Below are 10,845 nucleotides of genomic sequence, written 5' to 3' on the forward strand. Positions count from 1 at the left end.
TGTGCCTTTATTTTCTCTTGCATTTCCGTGATCCAGTTGCACTCTGCTTTGGCCTCTGTCTCCTGCGTTCTTCACAGTATCTCTGGTGTCGTGACCACAAACTCTGGTAGAACCTTAACTTGATAGCGCATATGCCACCACGTTTAACTGAGCCCCTTTAGGGTCAGCCTTAAGTACGAATTGTATCCTGCGTAAGAATTGAGCCTGGTGCTGGCCCCGTTTGCAGGATGAACATTTTTCCAAAGTCATGGCACGCCCTAACTGGGTCTGTGACGAATCTTGCTTTCACCTGGGCTATGGCTGTTACCTTTCTGAGTCCGTAGCCATCCCTTAGTTTGTGAAGCGGTGCTCTAGGTGCAGTAGTTCTTGCTTGAAGAATTGGTTCATTCTCGGCTTATCCTTAGGTTCGCGTTCTTTAAGTGGCGGAACTCTTCCCTCAGGTTTCTTTTTAGTTCGCCTAGGATGCGACCAATCACGATGATGTCTTCTTGGTACCCAGAGGCATGTGAGGACATTTCCGGTCCAATCCCCAGGTCCAGTGCCCGTTGAAATGTGTACTATGCGAAGTTTAATCCAAACAGCATCACTCGCCATTGGAACAGCCCTTTCCTTGGAACCGACATGATTCTTCCAAAAGGAATTTGCCAGGCCCGCTCGCTTCTCTGCGGCTGAGATCGCTGGCCATTTCTCGCTCTCTGGCAGCATTCCATGCTTCTAATTCCTACTCTTCCGCACATCCAGCAGAACAGCAGCCTCTTGCCCAATGGTTAAGTCCAGCGCACCTGGGACAGGCTTCTTGCGGATTAGCACCTAGTTGCCCCGGGTGTCGCTCCGTTGTGTCTCTGTGCATTGACTAGCGGCCTCCATAGGGTTGTGTTCTGTCGCCTGGACTGGACCGGGTTAAATTGTTCCAACTTCACCCGAGCCTGATGTTTGCCTGACCATGATTGCAAATTTCGCAAAGTATCCCCTTGGCAGGAAGTATGCATAGAAAGTCTCCACGAATTCGGCCCAAGTTCTCCACTGTCTGCTATTAAAAATTAACCATTTTAGAGCTTTCCCCAGCATCCATTCCGGAATTTCTCGGGGAATCATGTTTACCTCCAAGCCCTACGTGTTTGCGGACCACTCCATCTGCTCCAGGAATTCGTAATATCTCCTCCGTCAAAGCGGAAAGACCATTCCCTGACTTGTTTTGCGATTTCGGGTCGCGTAATCCGTTTGGCTGGGCCTGGGTCTTTCTGGACTTAGCCTTATCTCCCTTCATGACTCTCTTGTTGACCTTCCTGCTGCATTTCCTGCATGCTTAGAAATGCAATGAGGTTCAGGTTTATGCTTGGACCTGGTATATCTGAATAAGCTGCTTCTAATTCTGCCCAGCAGGACAGCTGTAGAACAGTAAGCGTCTGCGTGCCAGATTAAGCAACGGTACCACGCTGTACTTCGGGCCAGGCTAACGGTAAAACAGTGGATCCGGAGACTGGAGACATCAAGGAATAACGGTTAAAGAAGGCCTAGATAAGCATACTGAACGCTAAACGCTGGACAGTCAAGGAGACCGAGAATACAAGTGAACAACGCGAATCAACGAAATGAGAAAAGAAACTTCAGCCGTGAGTCAGCAAGTAGCATGGTCGCTACGTCGAGACAAGGAATCTCCGAACTGAGACACAGGTAGCTGAGATCCAATTAGACAAAGCAGGGCCCAGGCGGTCCCAATCCTAGCAAGGACCCGAGTGAGCCCGGTCGACTGAGTCGGAGATTCCGAGGGAACAAAACTGCCTACCTCCGATATACCTCAGAAAAGAAAATATGATCAATACAATTAAAGTTTTATCGATTATTACAAATTTTGAAATTAAATTGAAGGAGAAACTACAAGTACCGAATATAAATATATGTGTTTTCTTTGAATAACCCACCTTTACCAACCCAGTAGGTAAGTGGTTTAGTGGCACTTAAAATTTTAATAAAACAATTTGTATTAATAAAACTTGGATATTCTTATTTTATTTATTAAATTATCTGATTAGTGTTCTAAATATGTATTTAATATGATATTTTACAATTAAGTTGAGTAAATACAGCAAAAACACTTTTGCTAAAGGAATATAAGTAAATATAATTTAAACTTTGAATTTATTTATGTATTTTTAATTACTTTAATAATGAAAATACAACCAATTTTATAGTTGTTTTCTAACCATGTCTGAAAGCATTGCAGATTCATTACTAGACATAACGGCACCGCTGGAATCGTTAGCACTATATAATGTGCTTGTTCCACGCTGAATGGTTCTGTCCTCATAGCGAGTACGTCCCTGTGAAGCCATCGGTCTATTTAGTGTATTGTTTACGTTATTTGGTGAACTTGGTGGAGTATTATGTGCAGTATAATGTTTACTAACAAAATCTTGCTCTTTCCATCCATTTTTTTTATAAACGTCTCGCAAATCATTATGTTGCCACATGGTGTATAAAACTTGACTTGCAAATTTCAACACACAAGAGGTATATTTTTCTTTCCGTTTTGTTATGTTCATAAGTCTATCTATCCCACCTGAATCCAACAAGGAACGGGAAAACTCCGGATTTTTTTTTATAACCTCATTAATTGTTGCTAATACAGCTGTGATTGTATCATCTGATGTATTTTGGTCATGTTGTACATTTCCAGATGGAAGTTTTTGGACTAAGTCACGCATTGCGTACTTTCCAATTAGTTCTTTGTTGCGTTGATCTATAGCCAAATTGCGTAGTGCTGTAGCGACTGCACAAACTACGCGATCCACTTCCATTCTTAGAAGCTCAACAAGTATCGGTAGACCTTTTTCCTTACGCACTGTTGCGCGAATATCAATACTAGGTTGCCAATAACATGCAGACAAATTTTGAATTGCTCCAGCAGCGGCTTCAAGTGTTTCCGGATTAGAACAACTTTGCAACAATGACAAATAGTATTGAACTACTTCAGGTTGCCATAATTGCTCGTATCCCTTGTTTAATTTGTTATATGTTACAAAACTTTTAGAATATTCAGCCGAAATATTATATTCGTTGAGAGTATCGGAATTATTAGCTTCTTTTTTTTTTTTATTTGTTCCAAAACAGCCCAAATTGTCTCCTGAAAAAAAGGAAATAATTATAAAATTATATATTTGCAAAATTTGAAATTAAAGAGTATAATTTTAAAATTGTATCTTCATTAATTTTTTTAAAATTCTTTTTGTCAAAATTTTACGTAAGGCACTAATAAAAAATTCCTTTGAAATATAAAGGGCTTATATCAGGTTTTGGGACGAAAGATTGTTTTGCTTTCGATAATACAAATATATTAAAATTTACTCATTCTGCTGGCTACAAGATATAAAAAGTACAAAAAAGTTAGAAAAAATCAGTATAGCAAGTATAGTTGTAAAACGGTTAACTAGGTTAAGGGGTTTATAAGCTATGGATGGAATTTAGCTTTTTAAATCTGTTTGCCTTATTAACCATTCCTTTTCCTAAAGTAATAAAATAATAGGAAAATATATTGCAAGTAATGAAAAATTAAGCAGATGGGCATATGTAACCGGAATAACTCGCTTATAAACTATCATTACCTAGAACTACTGAAGTTATTGGATCAGACATTTACTGTGATAATATATTGTGGTGATGCATGCTAAGAGGAGCTCGGATCTATTAAGTCTGAAGAGTCCCAAGTTCGGCAAACCAAGGGAGCTTAAATTCACAAATGTATTTTTTAGGTTTGAGCTACGGTTTGAGCTAAAAAATGTCTATTTTGCAGTACATTTTTAGGAAAAAGAAGGGAGTTCTTTTTAATTCCATATAATATTTATTTAAAGACACAAGTGAAAATTGAAATTTAACAAATTTCAAATTTCAAAGATCTTGTAGAAGATCTGACATCGTAGATTGTGTAAGCTATACTGGCCACTAAAAGACTAAAACAGTCTAAATTAAACAAACCAAACATTTTTTTTTTATCGACGAGGAACTTAAATGTTGTCGAAATTCGAAAATTAACCCTGTAAAACAGGATTTTGCAGTCGAAAAGGGTATACAAATGATTTGTTTTTTAAAAGCTGTAGACCATATAAAACTATTTCTTACGTTCTTTAAAATTAATGCTGGAGAGGAAATCGCTCCACTATTTGTAATATTATTATTTTCACAATTTTGAAAGTCGAGAAAATCCCATTTAAAGTTTCGAGAATTTGCTTTAAATCTATTAAAACCAAAAAAATTATTTTTTAAGTGTCTAAAGCTAGTTTCCCCCTTAAATCCCCCGATGTCACCACATCTAAGGTTACATTTAAATCAATAAAATTCTATTGCAGGATCTATGGTTAAAGAAGTTGAATTAGGATTTCTAGACATTTGGAAAAAGCTTGGAATATGTTTAAGAATTGGGGGACATATCAATTCCACGGTTTGCACATACCAATTCCATGGAAAGCGTTTATATCCGTAGGAAAAGAAAAAAAGTAAAAAGCTGCCATTGCTGACTTCAAAATCTAAAGTAGAGAAGCTCAAAAGTTAAACGCATCCAAGGTCTGAGTTCAGTGCCACTCTTCTTTCCGCAGACCTATCGCAAAATAAAACACATATTAAAAGTCCCATTTGACGAAATTTATGAGGCTATGTGGCGGTATGTCCCAACTAAACTTAACTCAGAAAATATTTTACCATTTACCGCGTTTTTGCTATTGGTGGCGATAATTTTTTAGTCTGATCTCGAAGGGCTCAAGAGCCGCCTTCAGGCAACTACTGACAGGCGTGTCACTGCTCGCAGCATCAGCACCTGGAACCAGATGAGTCGATGGTCTCAAACCTATGTATTGGTTTACAACCTCTTCATGGTGTTCCCAGTTCGAGCAGCGAAAGTAACGTTTGTGAGTCACAATATCGATATAATTTTTGTTGAACTTATCCGATAAGTAACAAGTCCATATTATGGCCGACTTCCTGCATTAAAGATACGACTTTTCCAAAGGTTTCATGCATATTGCTGTAAAAGGTAGGGAATGTTTTGCAAAGAAGCGGACCGATAGACGGACATGGATATCGACTCGGCCGTTAATACTGATTTGAAATATATGTATATTTTATTGTGTTGGAATCTTCTAACTGAACTCGTTTTACCGCTTTTTAGGGGTATAAATATAAAAGTCTATAAATATAAAGTCTAGTAAAACTGTTTTTTTGGCAAATCGATAAAAATTTACAAGACTAAAAAAATTGTTCAAAAGTGTGGGCGCGGCAGTTTTGGGCGGTTCGTAGGCGTAAGGATGGCCGTGGCAAAAAGAGTTTTGGCATATCGATAGAAATTTACAATACTAATAAAAAAACAAGACAGAACGCTATAGTCGAGTTCCCCGACTATCTGATACCCGTTACTCAGCTAGTGGAAATGCGAAGGAGAGTCTTCAGCACTGGCAGTTTGGCAGTTTGTGGGCGTTAGAGTGGGCGTGGCAAAAAGTTTTTTTAGCAAATCGATAGAAATTTAGAAGACTAATACAAAAATGAAAAAATCGATAAAAATTTACAAGACTAATACAAAAATGAAAAAATATCACATTTTTTAAAAGTGTGGGCGTGGCAGTTTTGGGCGGTTTGTGGGCGTTAGATTGGGCGTGGCAACATGAATCGACAAACTTGGCTGCGTCTATGTCTCTGGAGTCTGTATGCTTAGTCTCAACTTTCTAGCTTTTGTAGTTCCTGAGATCTCGACGTTCATACGGACGGACAGACAGACGGACGGACAGACAGACGGACGGACAGACGGACATGGCCAAATCGACTCGGCTATTGATCCTGATCAAGAATATATATACTTTATATGGTCGGAAACGCTTCCTTCTGCCTGTTACATACTTTTCAACGAATCTAATATTCCCTTTTTAACCTACGAGTAAGGAGTATAATAATACTGTATGAAATATTGGTGTGCGACCCTGAGCCAGGATCGACTACGGAATTATTTCAGCTTAGTCTATTTTCAATTATAGTTCTTGTGAGGGATTTCTTGTCCTGAAAAATATATAATAGACTCCGTTTCCTAAACACTTTTCACCGAAGCAAAACTCAACGTTTGAAAGACATCTATTCAGAGGCCTGACACCGTTGGACACAGAAAGCTTTGGTGATTTCATGTTGCGACTCCGCCAACAAATGCAACGATGTGCATTCGGATCCTCAAAAGCGGAGATTGAGGATATATGTCTAAAGGATAAAATCATAGATGTGTGGGCACCTCTAGACCTCAAGAAAAGACTTCTGGGAAAGGAGCATTCACTAGAGGAAGTGATCGAAGCATGTCAGGTTGAGGAGCAGATCAACAAAGAATCAAAAGAAATGACATCAAGACCAATTGCGGAACCCATCTGTAAAATTACACATCGTGGTTTTAAACAGAGTGGGGAGTGCCCCAGATGTGGAAAATTCGAACACACACAACGACCCATCATGTCCGGCAAGAAATGTGACTTGCAATAAATGCTCGAAGCCTGGACACTTTGCCAGGAAGTGCCGAACTAACTTGAACGACCGATTCCTTAAGAACCAAAGGAATAACCTGAAAAGGCCCCGCACGTATATTCGCTCTGTCGAAGAGGAGGCCACCAGCTCCAAATTCAAAAAGGGCGAAACACATTGCTTTAAAGTGTCAAGCGAAGATGAAGAGGAGTTCATACGATGCCGAGTGGGAGGCCGTGAAATTTCTTTGATTATTGACTCGGGGTGCAAGTTTAACCTTATCAGCCACGCGGACTGGTCTCTGCTAGTGAAGAGAAAAGCCACAGTCTTTGACGTAAGAACTCATACAGAAAAGCAATTCCGAGCCTATGCCTCTAATAAATTACTACGAGTAATGTATATTTTCGAGGCCCCTATTTCCGTTGAGCCGGGTACCGAAGAGATTGCCTCATTTTACGTGATTGAAAATGGAGAACAATCTCTGCTTGGCCGAGACACGGCTATAGAATTAAAAGTCCTCCGACTGGGAAGAAACATTAACCGTATTGAGGAAATGGAGCCTTTTCCAAAATGGAAAAACATTGAAGTAAGCCTTTCCATAGATTATGATGTGAAACCCGTTCAACAACCAGTGAGACGAATCCCGGCAGCGCTCGAGGACAAAGTCATGAAAAAACTGGATGAAGCCCTGAGTCGAGATATAATTGAACCAGTCACGGGCCCGAGTGCTTGGATATCTCCCATCGTGCTTGCGTTTAAGGAGAACGGGGACATCCGCTTATGTGTCGACATGCGACTGGCAAACAAAGCAATCCTACGGGAAAACTACCCATTACCAACTTTCGACTGCTTTATGACCAGACTCAAAGAGTCTAAATTCTTCGCACGCCTAGACCTCAAGGACGCCTATCACCAACTGGCCCTTGATAATCGAGCCGGGAAATAACAACGTTCATAACTCCAAGGGGACTTTTCCGCTATAAGCGTTTGATGTTTGAAGTAAATTCTGCTCCCGAAATTTTTCAACGCCTTCTCGAGCAGATGCTATCTGCGGTACCTAACGCCATGAACTTCATCGATGATATCATCATCTTTGGAGCAACTGACCTCGAAATCGACAGCGCCGTAAAAGAAGTATGCCAGATCTTCCAGGAAAATAATGTCCTACTGAATAAAGAAAAGTGCATCTGGAAGACAAGCAAACTAAAATTCCTCGGACATATTTTATCCGACAAGGGAATAGAAGTCGACCCTGAGAAAATTGACGTCATCCGATCTTTCAGAGACCCAAAGAACAAAGAAGAAACGCGGAGCTTCCTCGGTTTGGTGACCTACGTCGGAAGTTCATTCCGGACCTTGCAAGTCACACAGATCCTCTAAGAAAACTGCTGAAAACTGAAAGCAAATTCACCTGGGGCGAAGCCGAGAAAAATGCTTTCAGTAACCTAAAGAATCTCCTATCCAAGGTACCCAAATTATCATATTTCAATCCAAGGCATCGAACACGGGTGATTGCGGACGCCAGCCCGGTTGCCCTTGGGGCTGTGTTATTGCAATACAAAGTCGACAACGAACCTTTAATAATTACCTTTGCTAGCAAGGCCCTGTCGGAGGTGGAGAAACGCTACTCCCAAACGGAAAAAGAGAGCCTAGCGCTGGTTTGGGCAGTGGAGAAATTTTACTACTATCTGGCAGGCCTGCACTTCGAACTCGTAACTGATCACAAGCCCTTGGAAGCCATTTTCAAACCAACATCCAAGCCCCCAGCTCGCATTGAAAGGTGGCTGCTGCGGCTCCAGGCATATACGTTCACCGTTATCTATAAATCCGGAAGAGAAAACATATCAGATGCGTTGTCTCGACTCTGTCAACTACCGCCGGTAGAACCAATCGACCACAAGACGGAATACAGCATCCTTCGCGTCGTACAGAGCTCTATCCCAAGATCTATGACAATTCATGAAATAGCAGAGTCTTCCAAGAGGGATGAAGAGATTATGGATGCAATCAGTTGCCTGGAGAACGACTCCTGGAAGCCCGATAGTTCAGTGGGCTTCTACCCGTTTCGGTATGAGCTTTCAGCGGTTGGCTCGCTCCTTTTGAGGGGAAACCGCCTAGTCGTGCCAACATCTCTGAGAGTAAAAATACTGGAGTTAGCCCACGAAGGACATCCCGGCGAGACAGCAATGAAACGCCGCCTGCGATCCAAAGTATGGTGGCCACAAATAGACAGAGAGGCAGAAAAGTTTGTCAAAGCTTGCAGAGATTGTTGCCTGGTATCACAAGACATCAGGCCACCCCCTATGGACAGGAATCCTTTTCCCACTGGCCCTTGGATTTGGGTAGCGTCGGATTTACTAGGTCCGCTTCCCACAATGAATATGTTCTAGTCTTCATTGACTATTTCTCACGATATATGGAGCATAAGTTTCTTAAAACCATATCTTCAACTACCCTGGTAGAGGCAATTAAAGAGATCTTCTGTAGACTGGGATATCCTGAGCACCTACGAACGGATAATGGACGCCAATATGTTAGCGAGGAGTTTTCTAACTACTGCAAAGCGTGCGGCATCAAACAAGTTCGAACCCCACCGTATTGGCCGCAAGCAAACGGGGAAGTTGAAAACATGAACAGAGCCGCAAATGGGAAAAACTACAAAGAGGAAATCCAAAAATTCGTTCTTATGTACAACGTAACCCCACATGGAACAAAAGGGTCTGCGCCCACAAAGCTGATGTTCAACAGAGTCATCCGTGACAGAAGTCGATATAGGAGTGGGCGACAAGGTGTTTTTGAAAAACGTAGTGTTCCCAAACAAACTTACATCAAACTTCGACAAGACGGAATTTACGGTTTTAGAACGACACAATAATATTGTGGTGATCGAAGGGGGTGGTAGAAAACTAACAAAAAAATGCCTCACATCTTAAGAAAGTCCCAGCTAGCCAAACGTACCCAGCCTCCTGCCCAACGCCGCAACCAGATGACAGCTTACCGGAATCAACCCCTCCCCCGGAGAACGCAGTACTCCAGGCCACAGAAGGAAGCCTCGGGATCCAGCCCCCCCTGCCGCCATTAAAGCTAAAACTTGTTAATAATGGAGGGATGTGGCGACCGGCGTTGCCAACAACCAAGCATCGGGAGAGCAGCGACGGGAGAGACGCTACCGATGGCCTAGTGTCTGAGTGATTATCCTTATTACTCCTGAGCGGACTGCCAAGCAGCGTGGATGTGCGAATACCATAGATCGGAATAAACGAACTGAATATATATATATATATTATCTATAAATCATAACGCGTGTTACTCTTAGTAAGCGGGTCATTACAATCCTGATCAAGAATATACATATATACTTTATATGGTCGGAAACGCTTCCTTCTGCCTGTTACATACTTTTCAACGAATCTAGTATACCCTTTTACTCTACGAGTAACGGGTATAACAAGAGAGAACGCGAGTTCTCTGATACCCGTTACTCAGGTGATATAAGTGCAAAGGAGAAATTTCCACACTGACAGTTTTTGGCGGTTTGTGGGCGTTCGAGTGGGCGGTGCAAAAAGATTTTCTGCAGATCGATAGAAATTTACAATACTAATAAGAAAATGAAAAAATATGAAAACATTTAACAAAAGTGTGGATGTGGCAGTTTTGGTCTATTTGTGGGCGTGGCAAAAAGTTTTTCTGCAAATCTATAGAAATTTACAAGAGGCGGTTTGTGGGCATTGTAGTGGGTGTGGCAACATGAAATGACAATCTTGCGCTGCGTCTATGTCTCTGGAGTCTGCATACTTAATCTCAACTTTCTAGCTTTTGTAGTTCCTGAGATCTCAACGGACGGACATGGTCATATCGACTCGGCTATTGATCCTGATCAAGAATATATATACTTTATATGGTCGGAAACGCTTCCTTCTGCCTGTTACATACTTTTCAACGAATCTAGTATACCCTTTTACGCTACGAGTAACGGGTATAATGAAAAAATATCACAACATTTTTCAAAAGTGTGGGCGTGGCAGTTAAGTGCGGTTTCTGGGCGTTAGAGTGGGCGTGGCAACATGAGTCAACAAACTGTTGCTGCGTCTATGTCTCTAGAATCTGTATGCTTAATCTCCACCTTCTAGCTTTTATAGTTCCTGAGATCTCAACGTTGATACGGACGGACCGACGGACATGGCCAGATCGATTTTAGTATACCCTTTTACTCCACGAGTAACGGGTATAACCAGGAAAAACAATTTTTCCACAAATGCGATTCTTAATAATAACCCGTTCATGAGTAACAGGCGGTAAACAAAAACCAAAATAAATAATTTTTTATTATTTACCTTTGGATGAGGTTGGAATTACTCTTTCTGG

The 10,845-nt window shown here is 41.3% G+C and overlaps 1 protein-coding gene across 1 annotated transcript; it reads right to left on the minus strand.

Moving 5' to 3' along the window:
• Positions 1-2,030: 2,030 nt before the first annotated feature.
• Positions 2,031-10,839, minus strand: LOC122625649 (catenin delta-2-like; the record flags this gene model as incomplete). The annotated part of the gene is made up of 2 exons (XM_043805751.1): positions 2,031-3,124; positions 10,815-10,839. Coding segments are annotated over 2 exons (963 nt in total), but the record flags the coding sequence as incomplete, so codon positions are not given.
• Between the last annotated feature and the right edge of the window lie 6 nt (positions 10,840-10,845).

This window comes from Drosophila teissieri, unplaced genomic scaffold, assembly GCF_016746235.2.
Source record: "Drosophila teissieri strain GT53w unplaced genomic scaffold, Prin_Dtei_1.1 Segkk46_quiver_pilon_scaf, whole genome shotgun sequence".
Taxonomy (NCBI): Eukaryota; Metazoa; Arthropoda; class Insecta; order Diptera; family Drosophilidae; genus Drosophila; species Drosophila teissieri.